At 39.2% G+C, this 22855-nt stretch overlaps 3 protein-coding genes across 3 annotated transcripts in view; 1 reads left to right on the top strand and 2 right to left on the bottom strand.

The window, feature by feature from the left end:
• Positions 1-52: 52 nt before the first annotated feature.
• On the bottom strand, positions 53-4689 carry mrps25 (mitochondrial ribosomal protein S25). Its single transcript, XM_037683958.1, has 4 exons — positions 4484-4689; positions 4111-4217; positions 3952-4039; positions 53-702 (listed from the first exon to the last, which is right to left on the bottom strand). The coding sequence occupies exons 1-4, from the start codon at positions 4615-4617 to the stop codon at positions 510-512; spliced, it is 522 nt and encodes a 173-aa protein (XP_037539886.1). The 5' UTR covers positions 4618-4689; the 3' UTR covers positions 53-509.
• Positions 4690-8339: 3650 nt separating this feature from the next.
• nr2c2 (nuclear receptor subfamily 2, group C, member 2) lies at positions 8340-20440 on the bottom strand. Its single transcript, XM_037683957.1, has 15 exons — positions 20340-20440; positions 17712-17800; positions 17363-17457; positions 16985-17185; positions 16732-16837; positions 16388-16567; positions 13465-13621; positions 13283-13373; positions 12977-13122; positions 11609-11774; positions 11067-11188; positions 10842-10981; positions 8937-9074; positions 8725-8830; positions 8340-8514 (listed from the first exon to the last, which is right to left on the bottom strand). Exons 2-15 carry the CDS (start codon positions 17773-17775, stop codon positions 8340-8342), a joined length of 1887 nt encoding a protein of 628 aa, XP_037539885.1. The 5' UTR covers positions 17776-17800; positions 20340-20440.
• Positions 20441-20447: 7 nt separating this feature from the next.
• Positions 20448-22855, top strand: part of b3galt4 (UDP-Gal:betaGlcNAc beta 1,3-galactosyltransferase, polypeptide 4) — a 10475-nt gene continuing 8067 nt past the window's right edge. Inside the window, exon 1 of the mRNA XM_037683956.1 lies at positions 20448-20458. Coding sequence (XP_037539884.1) covers positions 20448-20458 — 11 coding nt within the window. The remainder of the gene's footprint in view (positions 20459-22855) is intronic.

Below are 22855 nucleotides of genomic sequence, written 5' to 3'. Positions count from 1 at the left end.
TGTTCTTTTCACAACTTTGGTGACCTCGTATTTACGTTGTACAATCTTTTATGTGGGAAAAATAAACCGATCAGTCACAGCTTGCTTGATTTTATTAGGTTGAATCTAAGTTGACTTTATTCCACTGAGGTAGTGAACCATTTTATTTGGTGCATTTTGTTGATTTTAGATAATTTATTGAACATGAGGGTAAGCAGAGGACTAGGATCCAGACAGTTCTCTCTTCGCCTGCAGGTGGCTGATCATTGTATCTCATACTGTTCAGAATCTGGACTTTATTAATGGTGAGATTAAAAAAAGAATAATAAACACCAGAGACACATCAGCAAATAATGTCACTGTTAACAGGATCCGGGAAATCAAAAGTACATTTGCACAAATTGGTCGTGTTGATGGGTTCCTCCTGCTTTTGGTTGAGTCCCAGTCTGTCCACTAACATCCATCTTCAAAAAAAAAACAAAAAAAAAACAGCCAACATATTGTCCAATCAGACTACAAACATCCGCCTCTCAATCTTGGTTTGAGCCAGCCATCCGAGCCCGATGTTTGCCCGTCATCTCCTTCGGCAGTGGTACGTCTGCAGGACACGGCACTTGGCCCTCCACCTCACAGATGCACTCCCTCAAACAGTACCTCTTTAGGCCAAAGTTGGCAGGATTGGAAGCCTGCATCTTGGCCTGAGCCTCTTCTTGTAACTTTTGTCTGTTGACAGAAGCAAGTAAGATGAATGCAGCAGCAGACCACCTTCATACAAAACTTATAAACACCAGTTCATTGAACCGATGTAGATTCTGGTCAGCTGTGGATTCACTGCCATGTTATCCTCTCTGTTCACACCTGGGACTAAAATCCATTCTTGGTTATGGGACTGCTTTGGGTAAACAACAGGTGTGAACAGCTTCAACACACTGAAAACCACACAATCAGCGCTGACTTCTTACAGTCCAATCACCACGACGGATCTGAAGAAGTCCTGCAGTAAGTAAGGCATTTTAACACAACTATCTCTGATACTAGTACGTAGTAAATATAAAGTTTTACTATATCTAGTAGGGATGCACGATATTATCGGCATGGTATCGGCCGATATTAGCGATAAAGTTAAATATTGGACATCGGCCGTTTCATCAAAATAATTCACCAATATAAAAGGCACTGTTATACATTTATATAGTGTTGCATCATTTTCAGCCCCTTTTTGTCATCTGAATTTGGTATCAGGCCAAACTGACAAAGACCATGCAGAATAATGTAGTATTTTAATTCCACAGCAGAGAAAGATATGTAGTCTCTGTAAGTAGGTCTAGGAAAAAAATATTGATATTGGTATTGGTTATCAGACAATAAGTTTTAGTATATCGGATATCGGTAGGGCTGAGTACCGAACAGAGGTTATTTTATGGCACCGACCGAACTGCACCATCGGTGTATGGATTGAAGCGTCGCTCTTTTTTCGGTGTCAAGTTTCAGTATTGGCAGTAACGTGTCACTTGGTTTCAGCACGCAGGCAGGTAAAACGCAGACTATGACAAACAGAGTACGTGTTTACACCCAGAGCTGGATAGAGCTGCCGTACCTAATCTATGTCTAATGTATGTCTATGGTGCTGGTGACGCCCACAGACGGGGTTCACGTGTGCAGCACGTGTTGTCGAACGGCTTCAATTTATGAACGGAAAGTTGCTCCGTGTTTGTCTTCAAGGGGGGACTGCAGCCTCCCCTCTCCTCCTCTCAGCATTAAAGTCAGCCTGCGAGTGTAAAGCCCCCAGTATACTGCCGCGTACGTCCATTCACGCGTACGCGTGTACTGTACGCAGAGGGTTCAGACTTCAGTGTACACCCTGAGCAGCTGCAGAGCAGCTTCACAGACAAGGGGCGTTTACCTTCAGGACAAATTGAGGTCGCTGACTGGTCATTCGCTGACACGCCTATTGGATTGATTGACAGGTCAGGGGGAAAAAAACGAGCGCTGGCAGCCTCAGCGGTGTTCTGTGTTTATATGTTGTTAATAAAAAGATCTAAAAAAAAAAAACCCAAAAAAAACAGGGAGCACTGGCTCTACAGCCCACACATCAGACCAGCCCAACAGGAAATCTCCAGACCCTCCCGCAGCCATGCTGGACCTGAGTTTAATTCGCTCGTGACAAATTCCTTCATTTCTCACCATGTCAGTCATGGCATCAATGGAGGAGGAAGAGATCACTGCCTCTTGGCAAAAAAACAAAAGAAAAGGCCAGATCAGGGATGAAGAAGGGGAATTTAATACATTGGTGTCGCATACAAAACAGTCCGTCGCTGGGAAGGTTATTGTGCGACACCGTGTACGCGTATGCGGTCGTAAAAATTGAGCTTTGCACGGACATGCCCTGGGAGGTACGCTCGTACCTCTGCGTACGTACGTGCGTACCTCTGCGTATGTACGCTCGTACCTCTGCGTATGTACGTGCGTACCTCTGCGTACGTACGTGCGTACCTCTGCGTATGTACGTGCGTACCTCTGCGTATGTACGTGCATACCTCTGCGTACGTACCTCTGCATATGGACGTACGCGGCAGTATACTGGGGGCTTTAGAGAGCATGAACGACCTGAATCAACATTCCACGGCCCGACTCCTCTTCATCAAAGAACTCCCGAGGACGGCTCTGTCTGTGTTTCAGCTGGTGAGTTTACGTTTGTTAACGTTAATGCAGCTTAACACGTACGTTGCGGTGAATTAAACTAGAATCCATGTAGCGCTAACTTTAAGATATTAGTGTGTAAATTTATTTTATATATGTAGCTAGCTAAAATCAGAAGCTAACTAAAGATCGACAGTAATAGATGAAGCTTGTGCTCATCCATCCGGTCAGCTGGTCAAACAGTTCACCTCATGTTCACTGTTTATGTTAATGTTCTCCTCACAGGAGCCTCTGACCCTGATGTGAGGAGGACAGAGACAGACAAAAGAAAAGTGAGGTGGGGGCCACAGGACAGTCACAAACCTTGCTGTTAAAAGTTTGCTGCTTTTAACTACAGTGGAGGCTCCATGGTGGAGGTAAGTTAAGCTATAAAGGATGTTGCTGACAGTTAAGCTTTTATTTCTCAGCCTAGATGATGTTTTGTGATCAATAATAACACAACCATGTTATTGTTGATGTTTTGTTCTCATGTCAATTAGGGAGATGATCAGAGCTCTAAACCCCAGAGAACCACAGAGAAGATTCAGGCAGAGACACAGAGGTGCAGATGTCTGCATCAACCCTAACCTCAGTGAATCCAGTGACCTGCTGGTGGGATGTGAGAGACAATATGTCAAACTGACAACCAGGTATCTGTGTGTGCAACAAGCATCATCTACAGCCTCAGAGTGAACATGTTCTACTGCTGGAGACACCATCAGCCAGGAGCAGCTTGTTTGTGTCCAGAGAAAACAGACATGTTGATGTTTCTGAAGAAAAACTGTGAAGTGAAAAGGTCCTCAGTGTGTAGCAGTGAACATTAGACACGGACGTGTCACTGGTTTGAAACTGGTGTTTTGAACTGGAAATTATTTTTATGTAAGAAAACTGCTTGGAATAGAAAAATACCTAAGTTAAAAAATAAAACTCAAGATTTGTACTGTAATGTTTAACGTAATTTTCTTCTTGCTAGAATTAATATTAATTACAAAATTGGTACCAAAAAAGAACTGTCCAGGAACCGACACCGAAGTGAAGGTACCGACACCGGTACAGACACAGATTTTTTTAGAAAGGTACCCAACCCTAGATATCGGCCAAAAATCCAATATCGTGCATCCCTAATGTGTAGTTTTTGGAAGTAGGGATTTTATCAGTTAAGCTATTTTGATAGAAAACTTCTTAACGTAGAAGTTTAAAAAGTTTTAGCTTTTCACAAGTTTATCCATTTATAATGAAATCGACAGCACTTTAAATTGTAGGCATCACGAAGCATCATCTCCATAAACTCACTCTGATTTGCCCAAAATCTTCTTAATGTGTTGTGAGATTTCCTTGTGGTCCTTCCCCTCCACATCCACCAACACCTGCTCACCATCATCTGGACAGAGAGGCAGAGGTCCACTTACATCTCATGCCATCAGATGACAACATGACAAGCAGGACACTCACCCAGGTAAAACCTTACGAAAGGCGACGGTGTCATGTTTTTGAACATCATGATTTGGACCCACGGGTTTTTGTACTGGATCTGGGGAATATTGAAGAACACAAACTTTCTGCAAAACACAAAAAGAGGCAGATCAAAATGAGAGTTTTAACACTTCAACACCAAATGAATCCTTCATGTTATTATGAGGCGTTAGCTTTGTTTAGCACGTGTTAGCACCCTTGCGATCATAAATCTTGCATTTAAGAATCGAGTGGTTCTTGTACGTTGCAACCTCAAACACTCCAAACTCTCTGTTAGCCACTGGTACATGCCGAGTGCTCCTCTTTAGCAACACGTGATTTCCTCGCAGTAACATGTAAAGCCGTCTCTGACCTTGCTCCTTCGCCCAGCTTTCCGTGAATGTTGTAATTCACCGTCATGATCTTCACCTTGTCTTTAAACACGATGTCGCCCTTCTGGAGATATTCAAGAGTCCTTCTGATCGGAAATCTCCCTTTCATGGGCATTTTGAAGCCGTTTTATTTACTAAATATCTCCTATTGCCTATTCGTGCGCCCGGATTCAAGAAGCACACGATGGCGCGAAATGATGACGTCGCCGCGACCAAGGCTCAATGGTATTTGTAGTTTATTAATTGAAATTTGCTTTACGACCCGTAACATCTTAATATTGTCATTCTGTGACGGTCGGTTTCAGTGTAGTGATCCTTAAGATTTGGTTCGAGCGCAGGTAGTGTCTGGAACAAAGTAAACAATCGTCAAATATGAAGGCAGGCGTTTTAAAATAAGAGCTAAGAAATTTTTCATTTTCTTAAATTCCAAATAGTTTAAAATCACAATTTTTAATGACAATAACTCTTAAATTAAAATCTCAATATTATATACACAATTATATTAGCTCTCAACAACCTAGCTCCATCTTATATTACAGATCTTATTGTTCCATATTTTCCTAACAGAGCACTTCACTCTCAGACTGCAGGTTTACTTGTGGTTCCTAGAGTTTCCAAAAGCAGAATGGGAGGAATATCTTCCAGTTATCAGGCTCCTCTCTTGTGGAACCAACTTCCAGTTTCTGTTCATGAGGCTGACACATTGTCCAGTTTTAAGACTTTTCTTTTTGATAAATCCTATATTTAGGGTTATTCTGCCATAAAACTACTAGATGACAAATTGACCCAATTTCTTAAAATTAATTGTTACAATTGAATAGTTTTCATTTGATACCATTTCCATCTTAACATGTGATTCTTGACCTGCCATTGTTTCCACTTCCTCCGAAACTCAACTGGTTGAAGCAGATGACGCTTGTCCTGAGACTGGTTCTGCTGGAGGTTTCTTCCTCATGAGGGAGTTTTTTCTTTCCACTGTCTCCTTCATGCTTGCTCAACACGAGAGTCTGTGATGGAGTTAAACTCAAAGCAGTCTGCTCCTCAGATAAATAATGTTAACTTACCGTACTTTTCACGTACAGTACATGAATGTTTCTGTTCAGTGTCCTGAGATGACTTCTGTTGTGACTTGGTGCTATTTAAATAAACTGAATTGAATTAAATTACATACACGTATTTTTATGTTTGTATTTTTACCCGTGATTTTTGCTAAAGAAAAAAAACCCCAAGTTAAACTAAAATTGTAAAAATTCTCTTGCCGAAACATTTCTTCATATAAAACAAGTCTACCAAGAATAAACAGAACTATTTATCAATGTATTCAATGATAAACTACAACTATTTGGTACAAAAATATTCTTCCAAACACTTTCTAAATACAAGATATTCATTTGACCTAAAAAAAAGTTTTAATCCATTTAAAACGTGAACATCACTCGTGTTGTATTTCATGAATAATTGTTTATTTTGTTTAAAATGTATGACTTCAGGGAAGCCTGCCTGGAATGCTGACACAAGAACCCAGTCATAAATACATTTGATTGTATCTGTGAGGTAGAAATGTAGGACTGTGACTGACTTTAGCGACAAGCTAATGTTTGAATTTCTCCGTTTAAACATTTGAAGATAAGCATCTCAGAAAAAGAAAATACATTTACAGTATAAAATGTTAACCAAGAGATACCCAAGCCACAAAACATAATGCTGGAACTGCCCCTGCTTTTTTTGTTTTTTTATAAAGCCACAACATTTAAATCAACATTTTTTATATACTGCATCTAATAAAATGTGCATAAGCAACTTCTTCATGCAAAACAATGCACTATAAAAATGATAACAATGCTCCTCATTAGGGCTGACAAGAAGAATATAAAACCCTGTTTAAAAACAACATGCGCTCAGTTTAATGGCATTACATGTACAAATCTTCACACCAGTGCTTTACAAAGAGCCTATTTGGGTTTTAAACCCAAAATTACAATTGACTTTTTTTTTCACAAGACGTAATCCCAGTTTATTTACACCCCTATCATCATTCACGTTGCTGTGGATGCTTTTTTTACATTTATACATGAGGGGAAGCCAATGCATCCTCAATATTGTCTTCAAGACATCACTGCACTCAAGGCTGGCGTCCCTCATAATCTCACTCGTATTTTAAATTCAGGGGTCCTGCCCAAAAGCACTTTAAGTACACTTATTACACATCTGTTTACAACAAATGAATGTTTTTAGAAAACATACAAAACAAAGTTTAGTCAGCCCGAATGCAGTGGGACACCACAGAGAGCTGATTAATGTGCAGCTAAACACCAACACAAACATAAATAGTAGCATAGCTACATGTAAAAAAAAAAAAAAGACTTCTGAACCCAAATTTTTCTGTGAATTTTGTTGAGAATAAAGGTGATCAATGAAAACAAAACAAAAAAGGCGTAACACTGATGGGACAGAAAGAAACAACATATAGTTGATTGTCATTTAAGGACAAAAAGTGATTGCACAGATTACAAGAAACACAGGAGGACCACAGTTAAATATGTGCATGATAAAAAAAGTGTATTTTAGTATAATACCAAACAACTGGCATTAGTTGGGTTGTACTAATAAAAACAATACAATGAGACCTAGCTAGCCTAATGCTATCATTGCCAATGTATTTGAATCAACTTTAGGAATTGCATAAATAAAGTTTACTTAACCTGATGCATGCTCAATAATCCAGGTAGAAACATGTAAAAAAGTTAAATCTGGTCCTCTGGACATTCAAACAAAACAAAACAAAACAAAAAATTGTAGAAACGTTTCGTCGAAAGAGGAAACGTTTCTACAATTTTTATTTTTAATGTCCAGAGGACCAGATTTAACTTTTAAAGTTTACTTACATTTATTAAAATCAACTTCAGTTGACTTTCCAGTCATTTCTGTGGAGCTACAATTTGTAATAGTCAGAGAATAAAAATTCAAATCATGTTTTCATTTAATTTGATGTGCAAGTGCTTTTACAGAACGTGGCAATCAGAAAACGTGTTTTGGAGCCTAAATGTTTAAGCACATTCATTAGTTTGATCAATATACTGTATGTCCTGTATAAACCAGCCACCAGGGAGAACAAGCCGGTGCATCTCTTGTGCCGGTCCCCAGCCCGGGTAAATGGTGAGTGTTGTGTCAGGAATGGCATCCGATGTAAAACACTTTTGCCAAAACCATAATGCGAGTTCATCAAAGCGAAACCATACCGGATCGGTCGAGGCCCGGGTTAAGTGCTGTATGTGCTAAAGCCAACACAAATAAATGCTTTACAGCTTCAAAGTAAACCAGGTTTACTTTGGTCTTAGTATCCCTTCTAATGAGGCGAACGTCCTGCACCTGGAAGATTCCTCAATTTAAACATTTTATTTGGGAGTCTGTTCTTGTTTTCTTTTGTATCTGCATTACAAGCTGGTCTTCACACATGTATGGGAACAAAACCAGTGTGTTGTGGTTTAATTTGATCGAGAACAGACTTGCATCAAAGGCTAATGAGATCAAGTTCAAGCGTGATGACTGATGTTTGACGACGCCACTGAAGGAGACGAGCACAGCTGCAGCTGAAGACGGTTTGTTTTCATCTAGTTCAGAGTCTGTCAGCTGCACAAAACATTTTCCATCATCCTGGTTTTCTTAGTTATCCTTATTTACCAACACTTCACAACTAATTTAGCTCCATACATTGTTAAAAAAGAGTGCTGAAGTATTTTTGACTGTAGTTTATTCACAACCCTCCAGAGATAAAAATGTACCTGAAGATAAGACTCGCTGACCTTTAAATGTCAGGGGTGGATGCTGGGAGTGACGTTATTCTGCTGAGTCGGAGTCCTGGCTGTTGTACTCTGCCGTCTCCATCTTGAGGATGTAAGGAATGATGCTGTCGATAGAGACGTTACCTATCAAGCCAGTGAAGAAGAGCTCCTCTGTGATGCTCGAGTTCATTAGGCGCAGGGCAGGGAGGCGGGTCAGGATACGCGTCAACCTAAAACCAAAAGAACCGCAGTGCTACACCTTCAACACACCAGGCACATTTCTATTTAACAGCAAACTCTGCTACATGACAAAGTACAGTTTTATTTAAGTTTGTTTAATATTTGCACGCCGAGCAAGGTGAAATTCATTTAGTCCCATCTGATAGCAATGACATTAACTTTCTGACTTTCTCTTTTGGAATCACATGGTTCTGTTGTACCTGTAGATGTCATCAGGATATGTTTTCTGCACATAGTCCTGCAGCTCCATCAGCGCTTTCTCTTGAAACTTCTCAATCTGTCCGCTGCTGTCCACACCTGGGTGATCTGTGTCAAACACAACAGTTGGACTCCATAAAACAAAAACTGATCATTTACCCTCTTATTTTAACAAAAACGATATAAAATCCACCATTATGTTCAAGACTCTCACCAGGACTGAACAACACGATAGCCTTTAGGTAGGCGTATTCATAGCTGTCGATCTCCAACCTCGTCATGCTGTTACAGAACTCCTGGAACTTCCAGATGTGCTCCATCACCTGCTTCACCCTGTCCCCTGACAGTTTGTCTGAAAATGAAAAGAAAATGCTCAAATTGCTGTATCAGTCTCAGCCTCTGGAGCTAGTCATGGAGTACCACAATGTTCTGTGCTTGGACCAATTTATTTTACTTTATACAGCTTCCAGTTATCAGGCTCCTCTCTGTGGAACCAACTTCCAGTTTCTGTCCATGAGGCTGACACATTGTCCAGTTTACTTTTAAGACTTTCCTTTTTGATAAATCCTATAGATAGTCGGCTTGGTTTCCTGACCTATTCCTTATCCTATGCTGTTATAACCTTATGACTAGATGTCTTAGATAGAAAACTTTACTAAATGGCTTTTCTATGTATGTGAATGTTCCTGTAAAGTTCCCTGAGACAACTTTGTTGTGATTTGGTGCTATATAGTAAATGAACTGAATTGACTACTGGAGGCAAACTGACCTCATTTCATCAAATGAACAGTTACCAATACATACAATTGAATACTTTTTCAAAAATAATTGAGCATGAATCAAGCTAGATGTCAGCCAGATCAAAAGAAAACAACTTTTTTAGAGGCAGCAATTTAGGTCCTCATCTCACCTTCATAATTTAACTAAAATTAACATCCTGCCTTTTCATGATGAGGCAGAAAAGCCAAACCATGCACTTGTTGTTTGCATTTCTAAGATGGTGTTGTACCGGTAATTCTTTACTATTAATAATTCTCATTTGTTTTCTGTAAAGCCTTCAGCTAATTTGCTACATTTTGGCAAAAGCTGATGAGATTAGCAGGTCATATTTTTCCAGCAGTAGCTTCAGTAAAAATACATTAACAGAATTTAAAATTTGTCTAAACAGACATTCTGAATGATCAGCAACATCTGTAAGAGCTCATAGTTTATTTTTTTCTAAACAAAGCTCTTTGTTCTTTAACTTCATACTTTCCTATGGTTCCTAGAGATCTTAGAGCTTTCTTTTACGAGGTCTTAGTTTGGATCTGAGAGGCAGACGTCCTCAAGAATGGACATAAATCTGTCTTTTTCCAATTAACGTTATAAATAATGCTGCCTCAGGTAACCCTGGTCTACACAGGCTGCAGATGTACGTCCCATGATCACAGCAGGTCTCTCTTGAACATGAGTCCTCGTGACTCAATGAGACTACCTGTATAAATAAAGGTTAAATAAATTAAATTATAACTTGATGTCCTGAGACTTTTCTTCACACTGTTTTTTAACTTTCCTTGTATGCATCTACTGTTTTTGCTGTCATTTTTCTGTTTCTCTTCACAAGACAGTTTGAGGTAATCTACTGGTTTTCTTACAATAACAAAAAACAGACAGGACAAAAACGTTTACAGAAAAAATGGTATTCTGTTCATTTGGTCTACTGGGCTGAACTGAACTAAACTTGATTACGTTTCTCAGAAATGTGCCCACGAGTCGACCTATTTTGTCTTTGTTTTTCTCTGCTGTATAGCTGGACATGGGCACCAGTGACCCCCACGACCCGAAAAGGAAGAAGCGGATAAAGATAATGGATGGATGCATAAGGTACTTACAGATATAAACATGTCACCTTTAAATGGCTGCTGTCCATCAGTGTTAATATGTAACAAAATTGCAACATTCCTATCTGAGCAAACAGATACAACTCAAGAAGAAAGTTGTTGGGCAGAATGCTCAGACTGATCTTACTGTAATCAACAATAGCAATAATCTAATAACCAAATAATAAATCACATTTGTTTGCTCCTGTTTATACGTGTGCTTCCTACTGTGAAATGATGACGAAGTCTTTGGTCCGTACCGTCCTGGATGGTGCTTTGCAGGTGGTTAATGATGGCAGCGAGGATGGTCGATAAGTTCATCACATGAGCGCACTGAGCAAGACCCAAAGTGAACAGCTCGTTCCAGCAGGCTCGGACCAAACTGGTGTTTACCTCCTGACTGGGAGATGCAGAAACACATGAAACAGGAGGCTGCAGTGTTAGTTTACAACAGAAAGACTTTCTCGAGTCACACGTTTTCATACCCGAGAGCTGAAAAAGCTGGGATTGAACGTGCCCAGTGCATGGAGAGGAAGAGAAGTCTGGATGCTGACTCACAGATGAAATGTACATTCAGATACTCGGGCATGGGGCTGGGCATGGTCAGCTAAGTAAAAGAAACAAAGACAAGGAAAGACATTAGAAAAAGGTATAAACTAACAAGCAAAATAAAATAAAAACTTTAAAAAAGCACATTTTTGGTCACCAAGGTAATCCTGGTTCTCTGAGAACGGAGTGAGGTCTGTCAAGAGGTTTGAAAGAGAACAACAACAATTGTTGTTCCCAAAAAGCACTGAAGGCTTGTTTTACAACATCAAATGTCCAAAACCTTAGCTTGTTTTTTTAAAACTAGTATAGTCTTCTCTTACAATACTTTGTCTACATTCCTTGAAGTTAAAATAAAATTGCTAATATACAAAAAAAAAAAAGACTTTTGTCAACAAATCACTTAATACCCATTTTAAGACATAAATGTTTTGTACAGGATATGTATTGTCCTAATTAGTTTAAGGTGAACTCCACCCACCTTGAAACTGACATGGCTGTCTGTGAGCAGCGGTCCTTCCACCTCAATGAGAGGCGTCTCCTGGTCCTGACCGATCAGCTGGATGGTTGTTTCACTGACGCAATGCGACTTCTCAGACAGATTTTCCTCGGATGGGTTGAAGACTTTGGCCAAAGTGTCAAAGGCACTGCAAGGAACACACAAAACTTGATTTTTTTATTTAATTTTTTTTACAATACTTTTCCTCTTGTGTAACACACAAAAAATACCAAACATGAGAAATAGCAAATCTAAATTTCATCTTTTTTTTTCCTGCATCATAGTTTTTTGGGTTGTGACTGCAACCCATTGTTACAGTTCATAATGTTGAGAAAAGGATCATATCTATTAGAGCAGGGACGATACTTTGGGCCGACAGAGGCGTTTAGGGACCTATCGGTATCTGTGACAACTGTCCCATTATGACCCAATATAAAAACTTCTTTCACCCCTCAAATGCTGGAGCCAGCCATAATTGTACAACGTATCCAGCAGAGGGTGCATGAAGACTACTTTCAAGTCAAGGCCGTTCACTTTAAGTTTCACTTTGACCTTGAGCACAGCCGAAGCAGGGAGCAATACTGTGTAGCATATTTTGCTGAACAGAGCATGGTAAGTTTATTTGAACTCATCTGTAAAATTAAAATTAAAATCAACAATAATAAATTATCTTCGATCCTCCAACCTGCTTGTCATTAGCTACGTGCCTCTCAAGTTAGCAAGCTAACGTTAGATAACCTAGCATAGGCTATTGTCTTGTAAAACTTTATCCAGAAAAATAAATCTAACATAGAGGTAAAACATATTCGTGTTAGTAACGTTATCATCCTCAACGAAATGCATAGTTTGAAATCTTTACTTTTCTACAAAAGAAAAAAACAACGCTGCTGCAGTCCATAATAATTAGAACTTCATCATACGTGACTGTATAAACAATGAACAGGGAAGGGCGTTTTTATGACCAGTGCACCACTTGTAAACCTAGTGTGGGTCTAGGTGTAGCGTGGATCTGATTTGCTTAGCTTCATGGATGCTAACAGCCATGCTAAATAAACAGCTCCACTCACTGTTTTCTTAGATTCTTAGGGGTGAACATCTCGGTCGGACTCTAATGTCTATATTAAATAACTCTTGGTTAAATATTGCCTACTGTTTAATTAATAAATTACAATTAGATCACTTGTTTAAAAACTTTTTTTTTAACAATAAATTCACATAATTCCACTTGGATTTCTGTCTTTGCACAGTCATTTACAAATAAGAAGCCACCGACTTGACACATGAGGTTAAGCTTAAATCTGTCAAAAGCAAGACTTCGTCTGAGCTTAAATTTAAATAAGACAAACTGACCGTGTTATCTCGCTGGCAGACTGCTCCTCTTGTTGGCTGTTTGAGGTATCACCATTGTTCAGGTTTTCTTTCAGAGAGTCACTTAGGTTGGCTAACGACGTCACAACACTGGCTAGTGTCCCCAGGTCTCCGTGTCCAGAATCCATCTGTAGGCAAAGTTTTCACTCTCATAAGTCAGCTACCAGCCATTACTCCAAAGTTCAATATAAATCAATGTCTGAAGGAACAGTCGACAAAGAGCAGCAGAAGAAAAAGATGTTTATGGTACTGTAACGCTGGATTTATAAGGATGAGACACACCGGTACCTTGGGGTCAGCTGCAAGCAGCAGAGTTCCATCAGTCTGGATGACTGGCTGCTGGATATTAACCAGCATCCCCTGGTCCAGTAGACTGGATCTGCACAACACAAAAACACACTTTATACTTATACACAGCAGCTGAAAGACATCAAGCCTAATGTTTGTCTGTAGCTCTGATTTCCACTGACCTGGAGCCATCTGTATCTGTATCAGAGATGAAGGTCGGTGTGGCGATAAGTGGGCTGTTCAGGTCCTTACGGATGTAGATCTTCTGAGTGGAGGCAGCACAGTTAGCGTGCCTCTCTCTAGGCGTCATGTCAATAGGCTTCCTCTCACTCTGAACGGCTAAACAAAGACAGAAAGCAGACCCTACTTACATTTTTCTACTGAGCATGATAATAATAAGAATATGAACAACAAAAATAAGTAATTTTATACTAATAACAAATCTTTGCTATAAATACATCTTGTTTTTAAACAGAATACATGTGTTTTACAATAATTTTATATTTAATGGAGTTGTGTCCTAAACTTTCAACAAAGTACTTTTCTTTGCAACATTTAAGAAGTATTTTTTAAATTAATGTAGATTCCCTGTCAAGCATTCAGAATAAACTATTTACACAAGAAAACTTTAACATGGTTACTTTTATTTCAGCTGTGTTTACATATAAATTCACTACAACAGTTACCACTGCATTAACCTAAAGAGAGCTGCACTTTAAAAAAATTAAAATGATTTGGATAAAGTTGCTTTACTGATAATATTAAGGAGAAATTTTAAGCAAGCCAACAATTTACTGTTTAGACTGTTAAATTGTTTATTCACTATAAGGAGAATCCCCTATGGCAGGGGTGTCAAACTCATTTACAAAAGGGGTCAAAACTAAAACCTTTTTCAAACTAAGGGCCAATTTCAGAATCTACATCAACTCAAATCAGATACCAGATAGGGGTTGAACGACTACATAATTTTTAAACTCGACATTAACATAATAAAACTCGAGTAGAACTCGAGTACTTGATGACGTCATAGGATCTAAAGACACAAAAATAAATAAATAAAACTGCAAAAAAGGTCATTATTTACAAAAAAAGACCAACAAAACATTGGGAGCGTATATTATGCTCCTACCATTTATCATACTGCAAATAAGTCACAGGAAAAACTAAACTATTAGTTTTTATTATTAAGCTGCAAAAGTGAAAGAAACGTGCGGCACGTCAAAAACAAAACTAAAAACAGTGTGGCGGACGACCATCCCGCACCACAGCTGGCGGTGGTGCGCATTAGGTTTAGTTTTAGAGATTAATATGTTTATAGATTTTTTTATAGGTTTAGAGATTAATATTTTTTGCTTTTTGTTTGTGAAACAAGGTCAGAGGAAGCTGGTTCTGGTTTGGTCATTGGACCCGGTGTTGCACCATATTCTGTGACCTGCAACAGTGCATGCAACACCGCCCCCTAGGGTCACAATATACAGTGGTCACAGAATATGGTGTAACACCGGTTCACAACGAGCTCCAAACAGTCAGGAAGTTGTTTCATTTTCTGTTTCCTTACGGTAGTTGAACCAGAAGATTAATCTTTAGTGAAATATTTCCATTCTATTGATGCATTTCTACCTGTTTGTCAAGACTGGACCTGCTCCGCTCCATCTGTCTGCTTGGAGGAATCCATTTTGTAACCCGCGCCCGGTGCGGATCACGTGACAAGTGGCGCAATGACTTAACGGCGACGTAATGAAGTCACAACGAATACTCGACATGAAATTAAAAACTCGACAGATGTCCTAGGAATCGATGTGTTTATTACTGGAGTAGTCTGTTAAAGCCCTAATACCAAACATCAAGAGTTTATTTGGTCTCATTTGATGTTCTCTGTTGTACTTTCAACATCATAATCAAAGATTACTGAAAAAAATTAAAGAGACAGAAGTATTTTACGTTTCACATATCATCTTGGGGGCCAGATAAGATGTCAACGAGGGCCACATTTGGCCCCCGGGCCTTGAGTTTGACACATACGCCCTATGGGATAGACAGCTGTTGATCAATTTCAAAATGACTTGACCGTAGCAGCACTACACACTGAAATTATAAGCTGAATTACACGTTGCATAAACTAACCTCTGCAGGACACAATGAGATACAAACCAAAAATCTGAGGTGATGCTAAAATACTTCTAGTTTTAGATAAAGAACATGCAGCTAATAACTCTACTAACAATGACATAAAATTTCATGACACAAATCTGCATTTACAACACTGAATTCACTGCTTCCATTTACACAAACATGCAGTTATGGCTATATCAGAAACCTAAAAATTAGTAATAAATAATATCCTAGAAGCAAAACTGAGCAAACAATGGTTTTTAAGAGTCACAGTGGAGACACTGTTGTATCATGTGTGCATATAATTTAAACATGAGCTGCATTACAGCTGATGCAAGCATCTTGTTCTGTAATTTAAGAGTTATTTTAATATGTTTACTGTTTATATTTAAATGTGGCTTCAAGAAATATAGTCCTTGTGTTTTTTAATTTGTTTAAAAAATCACTGCATAATCTATTGTGTTATAACAATTCATAATCGCTGCAAATGATATAGTGTATAACATCTGAACGCTACATTTACAGTCGCAAGTGATGAGTTTTTAGTGCACTTTGTAGTAAACGAAAGCTGCAGCTGCAATTTTCAATAGCACTGCAAAATGGCTGCCTTATTATATATTAAACAAAAGAGTAAACAAGCGTCATTTTGGTCTCAAACACAAAAGAAAGGGGAAACATGGCTGTGGTGTGAGTGGGGAAAAAAAAGGTCATAACTGTACGTAGGAAATGTGTTTTCTAACACTGCTTCATACTACTTTGACTTCAACCAAATATTTTGATGTCATATATGATTAGAAAAAATACCAATTAATATACTAATCAGTCAATAAACTGCCCGGTCCTCCTTGCTGCACTAAATATTTTTATTTGGAGAAAAACGTCAATTTTTAGAGCCTCCCAAGGCTCTACGGTAAAATGATTAAATTCACTTTTTTAAAACCTTTAAACTTAATAACACTCGATGTGTGTAATGAGTCAGTATTACAAACTTACAATCAGTTTTCATCCCCATTTTAAGGCATTTCTTCAGCCGACAGAACTGGCAGCGGTTGCGGTGATGCTTGTTGATGACACAGTCCTGTTTACTGCGGCAGCTGTAGGTCAGACTCTTCCTCACGCTTCGTTTGAAGAAACCTTTACATCCCTCACAACTGACCGCTCCGTAGTGACGCCCTGAACACAGATAAAAGCAAAGTTTTTGAGTGACTGTGAGCATGTGGGTGAGAGTATTAACAGCATGAAGCTGAACTAACAGTTGAAGCACATCAGGAGGCGTTCCTTAGACTACATGCAAAGCGCCACGTGCTGAGGTTTAGGTGTATCGTAGGCTCGATTACCTGAAGCTTTGTCTCCACAAACCACACAGTACTCCACTGGCTGAGGTCGACCTAAATCCCCCGACTGTCCTAACAAGCGTTCCATTGACACCGGGTCTGTGACAATCTGAAAAACAGGCCTTTAGACTTCACTTGTTTCATCTTCACAATGTCAACATAATGGGTTTAAAACAACTTAAACACAGCTGAAATTTTCTAGACAAAAACTTTCTAATATGAACAATTATGGGGCGACATTGTGGGAGAAATGCACCTGTATTCTTCCTGGCATCAGGCTGTCTGCAGCAGTGAAGATGACCTGCTTTGTGTTGTGAGTCTCCGGTGAGGCCAGGATAACCTTGCCTGCTCCTGAGCTGTCAGCCGTGGTCAGAATGAACTGCTGCTTTGGAGCGCCGGACGGGTTCATCGCTGTCACTATCTGGATCTTCTGACCCGTCTGCTGGTCGGTTACAATCTGAAGTTGAGAGAGATGGAGAAAACAGAGAAAGAAAAACACCAGGAGCATGCGTGAATGTGATTGAAGAAAAGAGCAGGAAAGAGTTGCACGATTTAAAGGGACGTCTACTCTAGTGCTGAAAACGACAACATCAAAACTGTTGCATCCTCTGATATTTGGGAATTCAGTGATTACCTGTAGTCGCTGAGGTGTAGTGGCAGGCTCAGTGGAGATGACCTTAAAGCGCTGCGGAGACTCACTCATCACTGAGTCTGACCAAGGGGACAACCCTTAACCCAGTAAGACACAGACGATCTAAGTTACAAGTATACAATGCAAGTAAGTATTTCTAATGCGTATGTAATTATGAAGCATTATATTCACTTGTGATATTTCAAGCGGGAGCTGATCACAAAGGTATTTCTCAAAAGGTATACATACAACCAAAAAGTAGCACAGAGAGGCATTTTTTTCCAGTTGAAAATTATTCTATGCAAATGTTCAGTTTACTACAGGAAACCGTCATGAAAGCCTTTCTCTGCACGCACCTCTGCCTTGTGCTCAGTGTCTGCTTTCCGCTGGGGGAGCAGATTCAGGCTGGTTCTCATGATGGTATGAAGTCATTAGTAAGGCCTGTTTGGAAGAACGTCAAAGGCGTTCGTCAACCACAAACATTTCAGCAATCACAAAACTGTATCGTTAAAACAGCGCTGGTTCAGTCTTGATTATTTTGTTTTGCAGTTTTGGAGTGAAAAGATGGGTTACACATATCCAACACATTAATTCATGATGTTTAAATATGATCAATTGCAAGTGACTATGACATTTATGAGCATCTTTATCACCTGCTGCCAAAGACAAACACATGCACAGACACAAGCAAAAATATTGTCTTTTTATTTATGTCTACTGTGTTAGCAAGATATCTCATGAACTAGAGGATGGAATGCTCAGAAAGTAACTATGAAATGTACATTTACAATTAATTGACTATTGAAGTCAGCCCGATTCAAGATGGCTGCCACAGCTAATCCACCCTAAGTATAATCATTGTTGTGTAAGCCAGTTTGAATTTATAGATACTGAGCTGTAATGCGACAGTAGTGAGTAAACCTCAACACATATTCACACTATCACATGTTTCCATACGTGATTTACAACGCTGGACAAAAACGTCTATAACTGCACCCTCTCATCATAAGATTATCTTAGTTTAAACCTTTAACATGAAAGGTGGTGGTGAGTAATACACGTTCCTTCAAGGAATGCCAGGGCTTTATTCAAAATACTTTACTCCTTCCATTGTTCACCTACACTTCAAACTATGTTAGGGGAACTTTATTATGTAAATTGAGTTATTTTTGTTTATGTACCTATTTCCTGGTCATAAGTAGTGTCTATAATGCATATATGTTATACTGAAGGTATTTTAGAAAGTTGTGTTAATAAAGGTGCTTAAAATCAGGAGTTAACGTGTCACTTTGGACATTTGTTCAATTTAATCTTTAAAAATGTAATGTCTAACATTCCTTGAAGCAATGCATAGTGCCTACTGGGCTGAATGTTATTTGGAAAACTTGCAATGTGCAATATTATTATTTAACATTGCAATGACAAGATCAGTTGCAATAAACCCACAATTTCCTCATGTATCACGTTCACTATCATCTAAACCAGGAGTGAGTATTAAGACCAGAGAGAGGCCTTTGGACTGACCAGATATAAAACTAGCATGCATAACGTGAACGCATTCATGTTACTAGAAATATAACGGTCCATGAGTTATTGCAGACCTTTGCGATGACAATGTATTTTTGATCAACTGTGCAGCCCTAATGCTCACCTGCTGCCTTTTATACCAGAGTTTTCAACTAAGATCAGTTTTTGTTGAAAAATGACATCATTGCAGCCCTTATGGTCAAACTTTGAATATGTTTGTGTAATCTCATGCAAAGACGTGGGATAAGACACAGAATATATGATGAGGATGACACTCACAAATTATCTGTATTTAAAAGAAAGTTGAAACAAAGTTTATAGATTTTTTTTTAAACACATTTGTATTGTTTTTTATTATTTTAATATTTTTGGTCAATTTAAATTTATTATGTAGCTATTGTCTATTGCTTTGGTGCGCATGTGTGTGTTTAAAGTAAGAAGTTTATGTATAAAGCTTTTATGAGTTTTTTCTTAATTTTTTTAGAAAGGAGGGGGGACCACTTGTAAGCCCATTTTGGGTATTATGACCTCTCCTGCACATTTTGTTTTTTATATTTTCCTTTATGTGTATCGTTTCTTTTTTTGGGCAAACAATAAAATAACAAATAACAAAATAACTCACCTAAAACAATGTCAGATTTTAGCATAATGCCTGTAATTTATTCAGTCAGAGCAGCTGATACAGCCATCTTGAACTGGAAGTACTCCAAAAGTTAATCAGTTGTAGATGTACGTCATCTAATGAATCGGCAGAAGATAGCTGCTTTGTAAAGCAGAGAAATAGGCGTGCTTCTGCAGGGGTACTTTTTTCACCACAACACCGGCGCACTTCTGAAGGGAGGGGCGAGCGGATTCATATCGTTTATTGATTGGCTAAACCACAAGTCAATCATCGACCCTGCGCCAAACACATTGCAGTACAGAACAAAATGGAGACAATGGCAGCCGGCCAATAATACCGCAGACACAATGATAATTAAAATACTAGAGCAGTTTTCTTTAAAGTCAGCCGAGTATGACAGCTGTTACAAAACCTAAAAAACAGCTGTTACAAAAATAGAACGCGGTGACATAAGGTGTCCTGGGGATGGCAAAGGTAAAAGGGTCGAGTTCAACCAGACTATCCCGGGTTAGCTATCAAAGCTAACTCACAACAAATAAACGCGACGTGAGCAAGAACTGAGCATAACCCATCGTGACAGTCATCCTAGCACGCAGAGATGAGCACAGGTTACACCGTCGGTGCTGTCTGGTGTTCAACACTCAGCTAAAGGTGTCCGAGCCCCGGTCGACCGGCAGCGTTGCTCGGTTCCCACCCGGACGCCGAGCAGCCGGAGGCGGACAGGAGGAAGCTCCGCATCGGCTAGCTGACAAGCTAAGCGGGAGATTAGCTCTCTTCAGCCCCGCAACCACACAGAGCTGCAGCTGCTTCCTAACCACAAATGACACTTACCTCAAGGGGACGAATTAAAGGCGCTCCGCTGTTTTAAAAACATTATTGTTGTGGTTTTCTTCTATTAAAGGTCATAGTTCGTGACCCCGGACAGCCAGCGCAATGATGATGATGATGATGTTCCCTTCCTCCTCCCTTTCGCCGTTCGCTTCAACCCCTCCCCCTCCTCCCCGTCTTGGCGCGAGCCCGTCTGGAGTGACGTCATTATGTCGCCAGACTTCATTGTAAAGTTATTTCAAGTCTTTATCCAGGTCCTTATCGTCTAAGCATAATATAATATTTTTCTCTGTAAGTTGAATTATTTGTCCAGTTTTCTGTTTGAATCTTTCCAGAATTTTTTTTTAACAGTGTATACATTATGAATAATTTTATATGAAACCTTTAACTTTATTTGTTATGCCATTTTTTCCACCCATTTAACAGAATTTGATTCCAAATAACATTTGAAGATGTAAAAGACCAAAAAAAAGTCTACCCGGAAGTAAAGTAGTCTTCTGGATAAAGACTTGATTTATTTCACCCAACTTCTACTTCTCCTGAGAAAATTTCACATTCACAAGAAAAAGTGGTCAAACTCCAAACCAAGCATAACCCACTTCAGCAAGGAACTTTACGGAGACAGCACCACTGTTAAAGGACTTGAAAACAAAAACCATCTCAGTTCTAGAAAAACTTAATGTGAAGTTATCTCTATAATGTGTAAATATATTGTCTTGTTCTTTTTTATACTTGAACACTATTACATTTGTTAATAAACCCCTGGCAGACACGTTTGTAATGTTGATAAAAACTTAATAGAAAATAATAATAAAATTTTAAAAAAGTTATTTGTAAGAAATTACATTGTAACTTTTGACAGAAACACCATAAAAACACAATAAATTACTGCATTTAATTTTTATAGTGTTTTCATTTGGCTCATATGTATATATATATTATATATATATATATATATATATATATACACAAACCGGATTCCAAAAAATTTGGGACACTAAACAAATTGTGAATAAAAATAAAAACTGAACGCAATGATGTGGAGATGGCAAATGTCAATATTTTATTCGTAATATAACGTAGATGACAGATCAAAAGTTTAATCTGAGTAAATGTAACATTTTAAAGGAAAAATATGTTTATTCAAAATTTCACAGTGTCAACAAATCCCAAAAAAGTTGGGACAAGTAGGAATAAGTGGCTGGCAAAAGGAAATTGAGCATATAATGAACAGCTGGAAGACCAATTAACACTAATTAGGTCAATTGACAACATGATTGGGTATAAAAAGAGCTTCTCAGTGTGTCAGTGTCTCTCAGAAGCCAAGATGGTAAGAGGATCACCAATTCCACCATTGTTGCGCAGAAAGATAGTGCAGCAATACCAGAATGGTGTTACCCAGCGTAAAATAGCAAAGACTTTTAAGTTATCATCATCAACCGTGCATAACATCATCAAAAGATTCAGAGAATCTGGAACAATCGCTGTGGGTAAAGGTCAAGGCCGCAAAACTCTACTGGATGCTCGTGATCTCCGGGCCCTTAAACGTCACTGCACCTCAAACAGGAATGCCTCTGTCAAGAAAATAACAGAATGGGCTCAGGAATACTTCCAGAAAGCATTGTCAGTGAACACAATCCACCGTGCCATCTGCCGTTGCCAGCTGAAACTCTACAGTGCAAAGAGGAAGCCATTTCTAAGCAAGCTCCACAAGCTCAGATGTTTGCACTGGGCCAGGGGTCATTTAAAATGGAGTGTGGCAAAATGAAGACTGTTCTGTGGTCAGATGAGTCACGATTTGAAGTTCTTTATGGAACACTGGGACGCCATGTCATCCGGACCAGAGAGGACAAGGATAGCCCAAGTTGTTATCAACGCTCCGTTCAGAAGCCTGCATCACTGATGGTATGGGGTTGCATGAGCGCTTGTGGCATGGGCAGCTTGCATGTCTGGAAAGGCACCATTAATGCAGAGAACTATGTTCAGGTTCTAGAGCAACATATGCTCCCATCTAGACGTCATCTCTTTCAGGGAAGACCCTGCATTTTTCAACACGATAATGCCAGACCACATTCTGCAGCAATCACAACATCATGGCTACGTAGGAGAAGGATCCGGGTACTGAAATGGCCAGCCTGCAGTCCAGATCTTTCACCTATAGAGAACATTTGGCGCATCATAAAGAGGAAGGTGCGACAAAGAAGGCCCAAGACGATTGAACAGTTAGAGGCCTGTATTAGACATGAATGGGAGAGCATTCCTATTTCTAAACTTGAGAAACTGGTCTCCTCTGTCCCCAGACGTCTGTTGAGTGTTGTAAGAAGAAGGGGGGATGCCACACAGTGGTAAAAATGGACTTGTCCCAACTTTTTTGGGATTTGTTGACGCCATGAAATTTGGAAACAACAGATTTTTCCCTTAAAATGATACATTCTCTCAGTTTAAACTTTTGATCTGTGATTTTTGTTCTAGTCTGAATAAAATATTAGATGTTGGCACCTCCACATCATTGCATTCAG

The sequence above is a fragment of the Nematolebias whitei genome, chromosome 11 (assembly GCF_014905685.2).
Source record: "Nematolebias whitei isolate Nwh7 chromosome 11, NemWhi1, whole genome shotgun sequence".
Taxonomy (NCBI): Eukaryota; Metazoa; Chordata; class Actinopteri; order Cyprinodontiformes; family Rivulidae; genus Nematolebias; species Nematolebias whitei.
This window is presented reverse-complemented; position numbering and strand designations above follow the sequence as displayed.